This window comes from Pygocentrus nattereri, chromosome 18, assembly GCF_015220715.1.
Source record: "Pygocentrus nattereri isolate fPygNat1 chromosome 18, fPygNat1.pri, whole genome shotgun sequence".
Taxonomy (NCBI): Eukaryota; Metazoa; Chordata; class Actinopteri; order Characiformes; family Serrasalmidae; genus Pygocentrus; species Pygocentrus nattereri.
The window spans coordinates 20,010,842-20,029,067 of record NC_051228.1 but is presented as its reverse complement, the minus strand read 5'-3'; the positions used below and the strand labels follow the sequence as shown (position 1 = coordinate 20,029,067).

Here is an 18,226-nt window from a genome sequence, read left to right as displayed (position 1 = left end):
AGAACTTCACTAGCAACTACACCAGCAACCTACTGGAACCAGTCCAGTCTAAAATATAATGTTTTGCAATCATGTTTTTTCATAAAATGTGCAGTGTATCAAAATGTATCAAAACAACACTTTATAAGGATAGTTTTTTTCCAGACAATAATCCATACCATCCCTCCTGGAAAAAACTTAGGTAACCATTTGAAGTTTCTGTAGATTTGTCCAGTAGCCGCTAATGGTATTCCTTGTTTTCTTGTTGGGTTGATATCACAGTGTGAAGGACTGGTTTAATAGGTGTTCTGGAACTGATTCCAGGTACATTCCATGCTTCTCTAACAAGATATAAAGGTGTCCTACAAGAAACTAGTGGTCTCAAAACCATCAGGTTTTAATCCTAATGGTTGTAATGGTCTTTTTTCAGCAAAAATTACTGACTATTGGACACCACCAGGAACCTTTAATGGTTTGATCTTTTTCCTATTATCTTTATTATTTTATATTCTCATTTCTGACACCTTTTAATAGTTATAACCGTTTTAATAAGCTATTAAAGACAAGCAGAACAATGTGATTCATGAAAAGGGAGGAAAGTGTCCGAGCGCCCCCTGCTGTTTGCGTTTAACAGTGAATTGGAGGTGAAGCGCCTTTGAATTGTATTTCACTTGTGGTTTAATCTCTTTTGTTATATTATTCAGTCAAATATTTCACTGTCGTTTATATTAAAATCTGCTGCGCTTATATGGTCACAAAATGAGAGGTTCCAGCTTTCGGTGGTATTTAATTCGTTTGCATGGCAAGATGTTTTGAACGCAACCAGCAGAGGGCGCCGGTCTGCACTTTCACTGCTCACAGGCATCACAGGTCATTAAACCGTTAGTTGGGATTAAAATGAAGATGTAACTAAACCAGTTAAACGATATCACATCCTCGGGCTGCTATATGAATTATGAATACGTATGTTGACAAATTCACTGTGTTTTTGTGCATAAATGTAACAATTAGCTTTAAGGCTAGCGTTCTGGCCGTGCTAGCTTCAGTTACCTTCAGAACTCCTTCGGTGTTCCTCCTCCTGCGCACACAGTAAGTGAGGAAACACAGAAACGCATCACTACCCACAACATTCAGACGACTGCGGCGCAGTAAAATAGTCCCAGGTGAGTAAAAATGTTACAGTCGTTCTGCTATTTAACAGGTCATAGGATGATATGATATGATATGATAACATAACATAACTAGCATTCAAATGGTTCTATACAGAGACCCATGGTTAAATAAATAAATACATTTGGGATATATTTCTTCCCAATGCGCTAAGCCTGGGGGGGGGGGGTTATTCTGAGGAAAAACACAACATTGCTTTGAAGGAGTGGTCCAGCAAAAAATCGAATTTATAATTTCCGCCCGGCCCTAAAGTCGATCAGCCAAGATATGTTTGGTCCCCCAAATTTCCTTAATGTAATGCTTAAATCCGCCTGCTGAAAACACAAACTTTCCTCGAATAAAATCAAAAGTTCAAAGTAAATCAAAATAGTTTAGATGCAACATACCTCTATTATATTAGCCTCGGCACCAGTGCAAAACAGAAACACAAACAGAACGTCTGGTTTCGGTCGTTTACAACATTTTTTTCTTTTTTTTTTTGGTGGACTGCTCCTTTAAAGGGGAATACCCAAGATTTCTGCATAATTAAATGAGTCACTCAGAGTGGTTTGGTGTGAAATGGTCCGTCTTGTATTTTGCATAAAACCACTCTGAATAACTTTACAGCTTCAATTGGACTATGTGGAAATTTTAAAAGATCGGTGGAATTCCCCTTTAGGCTACAACTTTCCAACAGTCGGTCTCTATATGCACCGTTTACTCCTCACCAGCAGGTGGCGATGCGCCTCCCTCCGTTCAGTAACTAAGGAGAAGCAGCGAGGAGCGACAGCATGTCAGTCTGAGCGCAGTAGCCGGGATAAAAGCGAGAAAAACAGCGATTTTTGGACAGAACAGTCCACAAAAAGTGTCAAACCCTTCTGCTATACTTTTCTGAATCCTACTCGGAAGGAACCAACGCCAAAAACATGAGTTTACTCGCCAAAATTGCCGAAATTGAGAACGAGGTTGGTATGTTTAGCATGTTAGCGGCAGTGCCGTTAGCTCCATTCATATGGGCGGATTTATTTACTTTAATTTCACTTCAGAATGAAAATCTCTCGGCTCTCACTCTTATTTCACTCCACAGCGTGCCGTATCTCCAGAGAAGCGGGCTTCCTGTTTGCCCGTTTCTAGTTCGATTTTTTTCGTTCCACCTTAAAAGGGGCAGAAGTTACATTGTGAGGCGGCAGTGTACGATTTAAGGTGGAACGGGACAATTTGACCAAGAAGCCTTGTTCAGTTTCGCGCATCTTCACATATTTAATGATACTGACCCACTCCAAACATGTTAGTGTTAGCTGGCATTGCCAAGATTCACTACCACCTATAAAACCCAGCAGACTTTCAGATGATGTTAGGCAACATCTACACACAGTATAATAGAAAAGAGTTCATCGGGATGGTGTTATATGGAAAGCCTTGCATGTATGTCTTATTGTCTAAATAAAGAAGACGGACGTGTGTGGTAATAGTATTATTACATAAAGTGCGTATAAAATACATGTAATAATGCATTTAATACATTTAAAAACACAGTCATATACTACATTATACTACAATAAAGGGGGATTTCACAGATTTTTCATTTTCTGTAGTTGCAATTTAAGTCATTCAAAGTAGCTTAAACACAGATTTTCTTTACAGTGATGGTGATGGGAACCAGAGGGCCAAATGCCTGCAGCATAAATATAGCCATTTTATTTACTGTCTAAAACCTACATGTGTTGCAATCAAAGGTTAATATATATATATATATATATATATATATATATATATATATATATATATATATATATATAGTGTATGTGTGTGTGTGTGTGATTTTAATCATAGGTTTCTTTGTGAACTGTCTTAGAACTCTGCCTGTATAGAGTAAATGGATTATTAATGGATGAAAAAACTTTGATGAATGGATTATTGGAGTGTATTGCTTAAAATGTGTTTTAGACCAATTATTTGTTACATTGCTACCATAAAACAACATCTCAGACATTGGGCAGTGTGTTCATTAACATTGCATATAATAACTTTCTGAGAGGAGCTTTTAGAGGTAGACATCTTATTCCTGTCACCACCACTGTGAACAGTTCTGACTGTAAATTTCTCTAGAACTGAGTATTTTGCACCAAACCACTCAATAACTTTGCTGACTTGTTAACCATTTATTTAATGCAGACATTTTGAAACATTGATGGAGTTCCCCTTTAGTGTATTGTATTTGTTTTGTCCTATAAATGCTCATGGAAAAAAAAAACTTGACAAAATCTCCTGCAAACTGCTTTCCTGTTCCTGTAGTGTACAAGCATTTCTGTTTATCTTTTCCTTAAAAATTAAACAAGACTTGACCCTATTCTTTTAAGAACAGGTGTGGTATCATGAACTAGCTTATGAGGGCTCTAGTTCTGTCTGCTATTAGAGAACCTGCTTGCTCTCGATTTCAGACAGTAAAGAGAGAGAATCCGTTGATATGTTAGAGTAGCTCCAGGGCTATAATGATACATATTTTGACACTCTATAATTTTGTCTTCTGAAGAGAAGGTTCAATTCCTTTCTCAATGTTTTATGTGTTAAAATGTTTCCTGTGCTACAGAGCTCTAAAAATATATCACACAGGTTAGTTTAGCTCAGAAATAATGGCCTTAGCCTTATTTACTGTTTTCATTATTTTATATAGAATTATAAACTTAAAATGTGACTTTAAATATTACAAACCATCCACTGAAGAGTATTGTTAGATGTTTTGTTCAATATTTTTGTTAATTGTTGATTGTACCTTTTTAATATCGTTTGACCTCCACTTTTGAAATATGAGATTTGGATGTTATTTTTATTCTTACTTGGTTCTCAATGCTATACAACTTCTTCAGTTATATTAAAATCATCTGCAGTTCTGTTCAGCATTACGGACACAATTTTTTTTTATTATTTACAGCTTATTAGTGTCCTAGTAACCATTTGCAATCGTGACAATATACAGGACTAACATATTAGGAGCATTTTACACAATTATCTGTAATAGTTTGACTTAATATTATTAAAAATGATGGTTCCAGACTTTTGATCTTTTTAAATCATCCACTAACAAAATTAGCTCCAAAAAGCAAAAAAAAAATCTAAACTGTAGAAAAAAGCCCTGTAAGGATGCACCCAGACGATAGTGTTTGTCATTAATGTATTATTGATACCGTTTTGAGTTTCCGTATGTTTTTTTTTTTTTTTTTTTTTACAGCTGAACAGTTTGAGGAAAATATCTCATTGTGATTTTTTTGACCAGTATTATGACTGTTTAAATTGTGATCAGTAAATTCATTTTATATTTATTGATTTAAAATCCTGTTATTTTGTCCACTTTTTTCTGCTTTGAGGCTCAACATGACTGCAATTAGTTGTAGTTATGATGTCACTACACATGGGTGTTTTGATGCCTCTGATTATTTACAAGCAGTTCACCAGCTCTGTGCTGTTAGGCTCAGTTTTACCTTACAACTTAACACTTAAGATAGCATTGTTGATGATACACCTTGTAGCTCAACAGGTAAATCAAAATAAAATCAAGTAATCTTGCGTCAGTCCGCCAGTTTTCAATGATAATGTTTCAGATTTTTTTATACTGTGTTGAAATCGTTACACACTTAGCAATGTGGTTCTTGCCTCTGATCAAACTGTTTGAAATTCAGAGTGCTGCAGTGACTCTTGCGCTGTGTTTTGTCCTTTGCTGTAGATGGCTCGTACTCAAAAGAACAAGGCCACAGCACATCACTTGGGGCTGCTGAAGGCTCGACTGGCCAAGCTCCGGAGAGAGCTCATCACACCTAAGGGAGGTGGTGGAGGAGGCCCTGGAGAAGGTATGAGGAGGATGATGTAGACTGTGTCCAAAACCATTCCACAATGTGGTGTACTGTTTAGAGCAATTCTAAAATCCCACAGTGCATAGCAATAGGTATTGTACAAGTGTTACCCATAATGCGGTGTGTCATTTGCTTTTAACGATTCACATGCAGTGTCTCCTAGTCTCTTAACCCCAGGGTGAAAAATGTTTACAGCCCATTAAATCTTAAGGGCCCCTAAGTAATATTAATGGTAATAAGCTCAGTTCACCTTTTATAAATCCAAGGATGCTTACATTGAGAAGGAAAACATCCATGCAAAAAAAAGATGTGGGAGAGAGTTCCAAAATTTGGAAGCAGCATCACTGAAAGATCTGCCGCCAACTGGCAAGACTGACAGACATCCAGTGCCAGTAGATCTGAGGGAACAAGATGGACAAGAAGGATGAAGCTGTGCAGGGATGAGACCATGAAGGGCTTTGAAAGTTAGCAGGAGAAGTTTGTAATTGATATTCGAAGATGTTGGTAACTGGTATAGCTGGTGGAGGATGGGATGGGTGGGGAGACTGTTGAAAAGAGAGTTGCAATAGTCAATGCAGGAGAAAATGAAGATGTTTACTAGCATTTTTGCATCATTTTTAGAGCAGAGAGTGGAGGCATGCAAAATTGTGCAAATGACAAAGTACAGTCTTTGTGAGTGACTTAATATGGGTCTCAAATGTAAGTGAAGAATTCAAATGAAGCCAAGGTTTTTAATGACTTGAACTCATTGAGTAGGAAAACCAACATGCAATGCCTGCCCTTGGTGAATAAGAAGAAACTGTGGAAGGTGCGGTGCTAATCTAAACCTAATTAACATCTGTACAACAGAAACTGAAGACCATGATTTTGAATGATCTGGTCTAGCGGATGATCCTGGTCTGGAATGGGTATAAGGACAGAACCTTGGTGCAATCTATGAGCAACTGGGGCAGTGGATGGCTTATGTATACCTATAGAAATAAACTGTTGCCTAGGACCAAAATTAATCAAGAGCTAAGCCATAAATGCTTATGGGTGCAAGTCTGTAAGTAAGTATGTCGTGAATCTCTGTGTCAGAAGCTGCAGTGAGGTCCAGGTAAATTAGGATATTAAGGAAACCAGTATCAGTAGAAGGTAGTAACAACTCTTAACAGAGTGCCGTGTGTGGAAGCCAGACTAGAAAGGGTCATATAAATGATTTCTCCTGAAAAAATACTGAAACGGTCAGGCCACGAAAGGGAGATTGGATATGGGTCTGTGATTGGAAAATGAAGTATCTAACCCAGGTTTCTTAAGTATGGGTGTAACTGCAGCAATTTTGAGAGAAGCAGGCATAGAACCTGAGGAGAAACACTGATTAATCAGATGAGTTATAGGAAAAGAAATAGAAGAAACATAGGATTTAAGAAGAGCAGTAGGAACAGGGTCATGCTGGCAAGTAATGATCACAGGGACTGTAGATGAATCAGTAGAGGTGAGAGCGGAGAGATTGTCCACATTCTGAAATGGAGTAACTTGGGAGAAGGAAGATATGGGTGCAAACATTAGCTTCTGACTTTTCTAACTATACAACATTCATTTTTATAATATATATTGAATAATTTATAGAAATGACTGACTAATATGATTGCATTATTTCTTTTTTAAATTCATATTTAATTATTGGTATTTTGACAAAGGTTGAGGGATTACAATTCAAACTGTAATTCCTGTAACTGTATTCTGTATAGTGCCTCAATGCAAGGAACAGTGATTAGTGACCATTTCTGTTCCCTATAATAGTGTTCTATATATCTGAAGTATATAAATTTGATTTTTCAATCATCATTGTAGAAACATACTCTCTGTTTCAGGCTTCGATGTTGCAAAGACAGGAGATGCACGTATCGGGTTTGTGGGCTTCCCCTCTGTTGGCAAGTCGACACTGCTGAGTAACCTGGCTGGAGTCTATTCCGAAGTGGCTGCCTATGAATTCACCACCCTCACCACCGTGCCAGGGGTCATCCGCTACAAAGGAGCCAAAATCCAGGTTTTTCTCACCTAAATTACTTAAGTATCTCTTAAAGTGGTGGTTCTAAGACTGGGGCATCCCTGAGGAGCAATTTGAAAACGACGGTCTTGAAGCAAAAGTAATCGTACTGTTCAAGCTGCAATGAAACTGCTCCTGCAGTTTTTAGCTACGTGACTGACATCTGTCCATGTTTATAGAAAATAGTATGATCTTACAGTATCAGAAACCATCTAAAGCAAGTCTAGCAGATATTACCTAACAACTTCACACAGTTTAGAATTTTGATATGGAGGTCGCACCATGCTAATTGGTGGGTTTTATACTTTCGTTAGTTGTTAGCTACATCACTAAAAAAGCAGACTTTGACTTTTAGCTAAATCGTGGCTGATTGACTACATTCTGGGCTGCTTTCACTTTAATATAATGCACAGAGTTTTGCATCCAGGGCTGTTGTGAGTTTATTGCATGTCGGAATTCTTGCTAGTTCAGAAGTTAAATGTTTTAATTTAAATCGCTGTTTAATGTTTTGGCATTAACTAATCATCTCTCTGCTTCTATGTTGCAGCTCCTGGATCTCCCAGGTATTATTGAGGGAGCCAAGGATGGTAAGGGTAGAGGACGACAGGTTATTGCAGGTAAAAAGAACATGACTTTCCATACAAATACAGACAATTACACACTATAAACCATTTGAAGCCTGCTGATGTTCTCAATCATTTCACGATGTGTTTTTAGTTGCTCGCACCTGTAATCTCATCCTGATCGTTCTGGACGTGTTGAAACCTCTCGGACACAAGAAGCTGATCGAGCACGAGCTGGAGGGCTTTGGCATCCGCCTTAACAAGAAACCCCCCAACATTGGCTTTAAGAAGAAGGACAAAGGAGGCATCAACTTCACTGCTACTGTAGGTTCCACAATACAGCCTTGACCTGGTTCGCTCACTAGCCCCAAATTTAACAAACAGCTGAAAGAGTAAAATTGGAATCAAGTCCAGCCTAATAATATAACTTCTTGGACTTTCAAAGTTAACATGTTAATAACACATTAAAGCAGCACTGTGTAAGCTTTTATTGTTGAAACTGAAAGAAGTAGAATTACGGAGTCAGGAGATTAAAAACAGGCTAAAATATGTGTGCTTTTGCTCTGGTGAGTCGTCCTGTAAAGCCTAAAATCATTTAAAAGTCAGGGACGTTGGATCAGGCGTTTTTTTTCACCATGTCAAACGTCTTCACATGTTAATATCACATGCATGGGGTCAAAAAGAGGGTCTGGCTCTGTTTTTAGGTCTCAAATGATCTTACAATCAACATTATACTGGTGAAGATATGATGACAATAGTACATTTACATTTATGGCATTTGGCTGACTCTCTTAACCAGAGCGACTTACAATTTGATCATTATACATAGGTAGGCTAAGGTGGTTTTAGGAGTCTTGCCCAAGGACCCTTATTGGTATAGTGTAGGGTGCTTGCCCTGGTGGGGGATTGAACCCCAGTCTACAACATAGAAGGCAGAGGTGTTAACCACTACACTAACCAACCACAATAGTAGATAACTCACTCCCATTATCGGAAGATGTGTCCTTCACCAAGATTGGACTGAGTTCTCTTTGAATTCTCTTTCACTCATCACATGCTAGGGGAGAGGGTGTGAAGCACAACCTCTGCTACAAAATGTTCTTTGACACATTGCATGCAATTACAAAATTTCAACAGGGGAGGTCTCCAAATCCCCATATCAAAAGCTAGACTATGTAAGATAAGTTTGATTAAAAAAATGTACAGTGATGAATAATTAATGGAATTAACCCTGTTAATGTTAATTTAGTTCCATTCATAAATGTCTGGTTTTTTGCAAAATGTAAAATATTAATAATTCAAGTCCAGCTTTCATTCCTTTTTAGTGCAAAAGTGAACATTTTGTAAACTTTTAAGGATAATTACTGTAGCATTTTTTGCAAAGCATTCCTCAGATTGAAACATTGCATTTCTCTGTCTCCTCTTGTCTCACAGTGCGCTCAGAGTGAGCTGGATGCTGAAACAGTGAAGAGCATTCTGTCGGAGTACAAAATTCACAACGCTGACATCACCCTGCGGAGTGACTCTACGGCTGACGACCTCATAGATGTCGTGGAGGGAAACAGGTAAACCTGTACTGCAGTGTCTGCTGTTTTCTGTACTCTGACTCATTCGGCTTAACTCTAATTACTTACTGAGGTGATTCAAAAATGTTAAGAATCAGAGGACAGCAGCCCAGCGAAGGCAGAGAAACACAGCCCTGTTATAGAAATGCATCTGTCAGTATGTGGCTGTGTTCCAGTTGGCTGTTCTGTATTTCGCATTCTGTAGACACTCGTACACTAGCTAATCAGTTTTTAAAAAGAAAACTGACACGCATATGCTTCCCAGTGGCAAGAGCAGGGTTTCTGCTGTCATGAAAATTCTGGTAAAATGGTATGTAATGGTATGTAAAACAGTATAGAAATTTGGATTTCCAGGTCTGGAAAAGTTATGGAAAATAAAAAATCCTGAACTTCCTGTTTTTTTCCCCATGCAGTTCATCATCAAGACTCTTCAATGTGATTAGATCACATAAAAAAATCTGCAAGACATCACTGTGTCTGCGCGCAGACTAGCCGATTCACTACATTACTATTGTGAGCCATGGTTAGCAAAGAGGCAGCGTTCAGGATGTTCGCATTCCAAACTTTGGATGATGTTTTGACATTTAAACACTGGAGAAAGTGAATCAACAAGCCACTGTGTGTTACAGTGTTTGTTCTGGACCACGGTTGCCTAAACAAACATCAGCTGCAGCTATATTTGAAGGCCCTTTGTTTTCAAGTGTCATCTTGCCCCTTGGCACTGAGTTACAAGGGGTAGGAGTTGAAATCTTCCCTATGAAATTAACAGGCTTTCCGCACTGCTCTGTGGACGACCCTGCCAGTCTGCAGTGAGAGCAGAAGAGGGTAAAGTTCACCAACCTCGCTGCTGGGCTTTATTTAAATTTAGGGGATCATATGCCTTCAAAGAAGGAGGAAGTGATACATATTTATGATCACCCACCCATAATTCTTCAGTAATATGAAGCTGAAGTCAGCTACTCGCCAGCTTCTCGTTCGATTTTTAACGTTCCACCTTTGGAAGGAAGCACCAAAATGTAACTGGGAAATTTGTATTTTCTTAACAAAGAAAAGGTTTCTTTGGTCGTGCAGCCATCTTGCTGTTTTTTTGGGGTTTTTTTTTGTTTGTTTTTTTTTCCTTATAACACTCCGTTTGAAGCGTGCCTCTGAAAAACCTGTTTGGAGGGCCATGTGGCCCTGATACTTCGCACTACCCCTCTATCACAAAAAAAATCAGGACACCCTACACCTAGTAGTGCACACACAAAAAGGAAGGGTAGATCTAAGTGGTAGGGACAAGGGGTGAAATGGGATTGGGCCAAAGGATTGTGAGCTAACTGTTGAGATGTACAGTGCATGTATAAAGTCATTTTTGTACTACATCCTCGTCTTAAAGACCATAAAAATTACATCAAAAGTTACTGACATTGTGGATTTGGAGGGACAGAGGTCACCTGATAAATACATTACCTCCCCTCACCATGTAATACTAATAGAACTTAACTAACTCATTTTGTTACTGAAAGAAACATTATTTTGTTGCTGTTAACTTGCTGGATTTTGTAGCGTATGCAGCTAAATGTAATGAAATTAGGAATTGTGTCAGCCTAATCAGTCTGATGTGCATTTCCTACAAGGCTGTCTTATGTGTTCTCCAAAACATGTACCTCCAAAATACTAACTTTATAGGAGAAGGAAAAACATTCTTAACTGACAGTGTAAGTCATTTTGGAACACATTCATCATGAAATTTTTACAAAATGTTAAGGGCAGCTGGCATGTTCAAATGATGTAGATATATAAAGATAAAAATATGAACAGTTGATAAATGGTGTGTGTTTGTGTGTGTTTATATATATATATATATATATATATATATATATATATATATATATATATATAAAATGTAAAACATTTTTATTAAAGATACGAATACCAGATGGTTTGTCACTCACTCACTCAAGTTCACCAACAATGTCCACAAGGGGGAAGCTACTGGCACTCTGTTAAGTGTATTCAGTATTGTGGACATGTAAGAAGTGCATGCTTTCTAGGACTTTTGGGGTACTCTGTGCTGGTGCTTTACATCAGTGACATTGGTTTGGACAGCAGCAATGTACACACACGCATGAATAATACCTTTTATTTGAAGAGTGCCTTAATAGACGTTTATGTTTATGCTTGTTTATTTATGCTGAAAATATTATTTAAAGCAGCTTGTTCTGTTGACGACAAATCTTAATGTTAACCTGGGGGAGGTGGAAAGAAGCTACAAAGCTGCTTTCATCTCTGCAGTGATGACGCAGTTGATTAATGCACCTTTTTTTAATTGTTACCAGGGCTGCACTGAGACACTTTAGAGTTCACACTGCATGCGGTCATATGCGTGCCTGAAGGTGGTTCAAGTGATCAGTCTCTGAGACACATTGAACGTTATTCACACCTGCGCTTAGTGCCGTCCATTCAGGATCAGATCACCCAATATGTCTCACAAGTCTCAAATTATTATTATTTTGATTTCAAATATTCCTCACATTAGATCAGACACAACTGCTGCTAAATCTTATTTTCTAACAAATGCTTTTTCCTCTGTGGCTGTGATAATGGGAAATCCTGACCGGGTACATATTGTTGTGTCCTAGAATATTGCATACTTGATGCAGTAAAGCCAGCCAGAATTCTATGCGCCAGCTCTGCCTTACAGTTAAACAGAAGTATGTGTATTGGACCATGGCCAGAGTTGCTGTTTGGAGCTTTGTCATGGTGCATTGTGCCTAGATAAATAAGTGAAGTCTGTGAGTCATGTGTCAGATAAAGCCTCAAGAATATGAGCGCTTTGGTGAATGTTGCTTAGTGTCCTTCCCTTCAGCCTGTAGATTTTAACATGTAATTTTTTTTTCTCACACAGAGTTTACATCCCCTGCATTTACGTCTTGAACAAAATCGACCAGATTTCCATCGAAGAGCTGGACATCATCTACAAGGTTCCTCACTGTGTGCCCATCTCTGCTCACCACCGCTGGAACTTCGATGACCTGTTAGAGAAGATTTGGGACTACCTACACCTAGTTCGCATGTAAGAAATCCTCATCACGCTTCCCTTCAACCAGGCACATCACTATAGCTTAGACCTGTGGTTCTAAACTGAGTTCTTTCTACTAACAAGTCAAATATTTGACTTTTTAAAAAGTATTTTTAAAAGGCATCTAGTCTGTTCTGACTAGATGACTGAGTATTTACTGTTTTCTATGTACCATTGTAGTTGAAGCTTATGACAGTTGAAGCTTATCACAACTATGATGAACACATTAAATAAAAGATAAACCTCTTTGTCACCCATCACTGGTAGAAGTCCATTGGCAATAACAGACCTTGTTTTTTTTATTCCTCAGATATACCAAACCGAAGGGTCAGCTTCCCGATTACACGTCCCCAGTGGTTCTGCCAGATGGGCAGACAGCTGTTGAAGACTTCTGTCTAAAAATCCACAAAAACCTCATTAAGGAGTTCAAGTAGTAAGTGTCCCCCTCTCTGTGAACCCAACTACTCCCAGAAATACTCCCTTTGTTTTTGCAAGTTGCAGGTTAATTAGGTGCACTTACCTTGTCAGTGCATTCACTGGCCATTTTATTAGGAACATCATGAATGAATGAATGAATGCACAACGAAACTGAAGTACAAACCCCCACAAAAGCATATCATAACTGCTGTTTATTTACCTCATTTTTGCCAGATATGGTCAGTTAATCAAGACACGTTTGGAGTACTAGTTTTGTTTCTTCTTGAGCCGAACGATATTAACAAACACTAGAACTCAGCAGTCACCCAAATAGCCCAAATGGGTTCTGTAAAAGTACATAACAAACCTCTCTCAGACCACATCCAGCCATTAAGGTCTCAGACTTGCTGGTCTGGTTTAGTAGAAGGGATAGAAAATTGTCACAAATGTACCACCTTTCAGAATTTATGATCCTAGTCTAACACAATTAGTCCAGCTAATATCAGGAACATCTGGATATTGGATCCAAGTGAATGAGATTGTGATTTAAATTAGAGCAGCGTGATGTAGATTTAATACTTATTGTAATTTCCATTGTTACTGTCATTAATTAAATTTTTCATGACATCACTTATCAGCTAGCCTTTTGTCATCTCAGTGTTAATCAGAAAATGCTTATTTGGCTGAAAATGTTCGTTGCCGTCACAAAAATGTCCACAATGTCCACTGCAGTCATCACAGTGGAAAGAATCATTTGTTGAAATGGCCAGTATTTCCCACTGGTGTGAAAGGGACTTGAGGGAAATGAGGTCCCCTCTCACTTTCTCAGGAGTCATGTGACACATTTTAGGGAGTATTTTTACGTTTCAGTTTTCACTTCACTATTGCTGTCCGATATTAAAGGCCATTGTCATGATGATGATTGAAATAAGCCTTATAACAGAGTAGTGTATCTGCTCTGAACTGAACCTTCTTGGTGTGAAGCAAGGTTTGATGAAATGTCAGCTGACCTCGTGTTCTCTGTCTGCAGCGCTCTGGTGTGGGGCTCCTCTGTTAAACACAACCCTCAGAAGGTGGGCAAAGACCACGTGCTGGAGGATGAAGATGTAATTCAAGTGGTCAAGAAGTAAAAGGACTCCAAAGCTTTGCATGACCTCCCCGCTCTTTTCATCGAGCATCAAGACATTTCCAATGTCCCAAAAACACACTCTGTGATGTCAACATCGTACAGTGGCTTTTTGTTTCTTTGAACATTACAAAAATATATATGAATGTAAATGTTGCTCTCACCAGCACAAACATTTGAAGCCACATATGGGTTTGAATGCCCTTTAAAAAGATGAAACACCCAGTTGTGTCTATAGGTTCAGAATCTTAAATAAAACAATGAAATTGTGCACATCTGTTGTGTCTGTAAATCTTAAACAGCAGCTTTCAAGCATTGGCCTGCAAACCCAAATCAAAGCGCAGAGGCTGCAGTCAGATGCTCAGCAGATTTAGTTGTGCAGTGGTGGTATAGCTTTAGTCTCCGATAGCCCCCCCCAATCTGTCTGGCAGTAAGTCACTCTGGATAACCGAGCCACTTAGTGAATGAAACGCAGAGCAAATGATCGACACCAGCACAAAGGCACAGATGTGCTTTATTATCCCAGTCAGCGTTCAGGGCCGTATGATATCAGACGTTCCTGCAGCAGCCTCAATGATTCATCAGCTAAAGAGCATGCTCTGTAAAAAGTGCCTCATAGGGAAAAAATAGATGTATAAGAAGGAACCCTCCGACTGTGATGCTTTTCTTTTTGTTTTTACAGAATGTGTTTTCTTTACTGCATTAGAATTTTCTTGGGATTCACTATATTCTATTTCAAGATCCACAGAACACTTTGGCCTCAGAGTCTCAAAAAAATGGCACATCCAAATATATATATATATACACACGCGCACACACTACTCCATGCATGTGACCATTTCCAAATAAATATCCTTGCATACATTTTGTAACCCGTTAAATCTTTGTACCCTCTTTTTAAACATTCTTTAAAAATATATACACATGAAATAAATGTTTTTAATAATTATAAAAAATACATAAATGAAAAAAATAAAATGTCAGGGAAAAGGGGGGAGTACTCACTCACATTGTATCTCACTGAACTCTGGCCTTATACACTCTATATAGTTGACCCATTTTAACCAAAATGTTACTGAGTTTGCCATCTTCAGTCTAACCGAAATGTATTCAGCTATTTTGAATGAAACAATGCAAAGAACATTAAGTAGGTTAGATGAACAAAAGCAGTACTTTGTCATTATGAAGCTCAAAACTGCTTGAGATTAGCTGGTTCCACTTTTTACAATGAAAAACACTGGAAGGCTTAAAGTGATTTCACAGGATCAAGTGGACATTGTTTTTACATTTCTCATGTCAAGGAATGACTGCACAGTTTTTCCCTCTTCAATGTTGAATAAAAGCAAAACCAGCTGTTTGAGCTCCTCTGACGTCTTTGATTATGTCACAGTTATGTCACAATTATTGCTCTTGTGTCATTTAACGTGGCAGAACATTATTTTTAGTACCAAAGACATTGGTATGAAGTAAAAGGACACATGCATTATAGTTTTTCATAAAATTAATGTTATATTAAATCAGTTTATGTAGTTCATATGGAAATGTTTGAGTTCATGGCCCAGGCTTGATGTTAAATCCACATTTATTTTGTGAAGGCCTAACAACTTCTGAAAGCAATAATCAAATGGAATAGGTAGCCTCTCCAGGAGCACAGTTGATGACCAGGGTTCTATACAAACATTGTATAGAATGCTCATATACTGAAAAAATACCTAAACACCGTTTTCCAATAAGAAAATCATACACGTAAGTTAACAATGAGCTTTTAATGATTCCTTTAAAATTTCAGGCTTATTACCTACTAAAGGTTATTCAGTAACTACAGGGAATTCAATGCAACCTGGCTGAGATATTCTAAAGTTATATGACTGTGTAATAAAACTTTGGGCCTGCTGGCTATTTAAGGGGTTAATATATTCAAGTTAAAAAAAACACTTTAATAAGATTTTCTTATTAAGTGTCTTAGAAATGGCATCAGATGTTGTGGAATAGCTCTCAAATGAAAAACAGCATTTCCAATGATATTAATGAATAATCCCATAATAAAGTCAGAGTTTGGGAAACAATATGACATTTCAATTCAAATAGGGCTTTTGGCACTATCATCAATAAGAACTGCTTACATCTGAGAAACAGTTTGAAAGCGGTTAATGTACAGCAATTTTCTAAAAAGTGGAAGTGTTTTTGAGGCTTTTGTTCATCTAAATTAAAATTTTACTTCAAATTCTACCATTTAATGTATTTGAGTTAAGTAGAATCAGTTCACTGCTCTCAGAATAAAACCTCCAAAATGGTAACATTACAGGAGAAGGAGAAACATACATCATTTTCAATGTAAGTCCGTGGAACCAGGCTTTTTTCTAAATAATTCTGGGCCGTTTCTTTTGGTCCATTCGGTTTACAAGACAGTAGTGTGTACTGCTATGATGTATGGTTTGGAGACTGTGGCTCTGTCTAAAAGACAGGAGGCTGAGCTGGAGGTGGCGGAGATAAAGATGCTGAGATTTTCTTTGGGAGTGACAAGGCTGGACAAGATTAGAAATGAGCAGATCAGAGGGACAGTGAAGGTGGAGCAGTTTGGAGATAAAGCCAGAGAGGCCAGGTTGAGATGGTTTGGACATGTGTTGAGGAGGAATAGTGGATATATTGGTCAAAGAATGTTGGAGATGGAGCTGCCGGGCAGAAGGAGAAGAGGTAGACCTCAGAGAAGGTTTATGGATGTAGTGAAGGTGGACATGGAGATGGTTGGTGTGAAAGTAGAGGAGGCAATGGATAGGGCAAGATGGAGGCAGATGATCCGCTGTGGCGACCCCTAAAGGGAGCAGCCGAAAGAAGAAGTCATGAATGTCACCCACAATGTAAAGGACAACATGCATTTTCACATTGTAAAAAACTGAAAAATGACAAAAATGGAGATTTTCTTCCAACAACAACAAATTGCTTGTTGCAACATGAGTGAATTCATTTAGGTTGAACCGACAAACCATGTAAAATTGGTTTGGTTTGTTCAAACTAAAATTTTGCTCAGCAGTGTTTTATGCAAAGCATTTATTTGAAATGCAACATTTATTTTGCAATGCAACTGATGGCTGATCAATCATTTTGTCACCTGGTTGAAAATACTCATTGGTATAGTTCACCTGAAAATAAGGTGTAATAGCTGTAATTTACAGCTTTTAGTGCAACAGTTTCAGATTCAGAGATCAGATTCAACAACTCCAAACAGTCGAAGTGATACTGAGACGGGATAGTTTGATCCATGTTTTCAGCAAAAAAAAAAAAGCATACTATTTTGTATGCGTCCTCATCTTCCAGCAGGGGTTACTGGGTTCATTCGGAATGAAATGGAAGCAGAAAAACGTTGGATATATAGTGTTTGCGCGGTAGACGTGCCGCACTCCATCAGATAGCAAATGCAGCACTCCTCTGGCTCCGCCCCCTCCACCCCCACCAGGCTGCACTTTCTCCTGTAAATTATAGCGGCACTTTAGCTAATGAAAGAGTTGAAGTCCGGGCACTAATAAAAGCCATTAAGTGAATAAAGCACTTCCCCCTCTAACAAAATTAAAGAATCTTGCCCCCCTCATGAAGAGGGAGGACTCTGCATTAATATTTATGAAATGCGGAATGGGACCCCTCATCCCTTTTACCCCTCCATTCCCTCTGAGTGGCCCCCACCCTGTCCCGCCCCATCTAACTCCTCCTGGGTAACCCACCTATCCTGAAAGATCTTCATCGACCCCCCCTGAAAAATGGTGGGCGGGGCGGGCGATGAAGGAGGTGTTGGAGGAGAGACGTCCAGAAGAGTCCGTCTTCAGTCTGGGTCGACGGACCAGCTCAGAAGAAGCAGCAGCTTCAACACTGAGTTAGGGAAGGCGTCCTTGTCCTGGTTGACCTGTCGGATGGGACGGCCTTGGAGAAATATCGTTGGATGGAAGGTATGGAATCAGAAAGGTGGTACCAGTTGAATTTGAATGCCTAACTGGTCTCGCTTTTCTTTTCACAGCATTAAGAAGTTTTGGCTGGACCTGGAAGATGGTCCAAAGCACGAAAAGCTGCTTTTGGGCCAGCAAAGGTTGGTAGATCAAGGAGTTTTGAAGCCACTGTTGTGTGGCTAACGAGGCAAGAAAGAGACCTCTGTTCATGCAAGTGGGTAAGATGCACAACTAAACGTGCGGAAATCCTAACAGGATGAGCCAAACCCATCAAACTCACCTTCCAAGATACCTGTAAGAACAGGCATCTTGGAAGGCGCTCCTGCCATCCCATCATTCCACTCATATATTCCTTGTCTGTCATTTTCTTAGAGCACTGCTTTCTACGGTTTCACCTCATTGAGAGAAGATTTCTTTCTCCTCTGCCCATCTCTTAAACCATCATCCCTATCGACATGTTTGCCCTGTTCCTTTTCATCCTGCTAAGTGGTCCAGTTGCCCAGACGTTTTAGAGTTGATTAGCGCTCCCATCCATCCCATTCCAACTAAAGTGT

General features: G+C 38.8%; 1 protein-coding gene across 1 annotated transcript; it reads left to right on the top strand.

The window, feature by feature from the left end:
- Nucleotides 1-1,870: 1,870 nt before the first annotated feature.
- On the top strand, nt 1,871-14,010 carry drg1 (developmentally regulated GTP binding protein 1). Its single transcript, XM_017711210.2, has 9 exons — nt 1,871-2,093; nt 4,850-4,973; nt 6,830-7,005; nt 7,553-7,622; nt 7,723-7,892; nt 9,003-9,133; nt 12,021-12,188; nt 12,505-12,627; nt 13,642-14,010. The coding sequence occupies exons 1-9, from the start codon at nt 2,055-2,057 to the stop codon at nt 13,739-13,741; spliced, it is 1,101 nt and encodes a 366-aa protein (XP_017566699.1). The 5' UTR covers nt 1,871-2,054; the 3' UTR covers nt 13,742-14,010.
- The last annotated feature ends 4,216 nt before the right edge of the window (nt 14,011-18,226 follow it).

Coding starts and splice junctions, on each gene's coding strand:
- drg1 (XM_017711210.2), top strand. CDS start 2,055: ATGAGTTTACTCGCCAAAATTGCCGAAATTGAGAACGAG. Junction 4,974..6,829: donor TGGAGGAGGCCCTGGAGAAG/GTATGAGGAGGA, acceptor TCTCTGTTTCAG/GCTTCGATGTTGCAAAGACA. Junction 12,628..13,641: donor CTCATTAAGGAGTTCAAGTA/GTAAGTGTCCCC, acceptor CTCTGTCTGCAG/CGCTCTGGTGTGGGGCTCCT.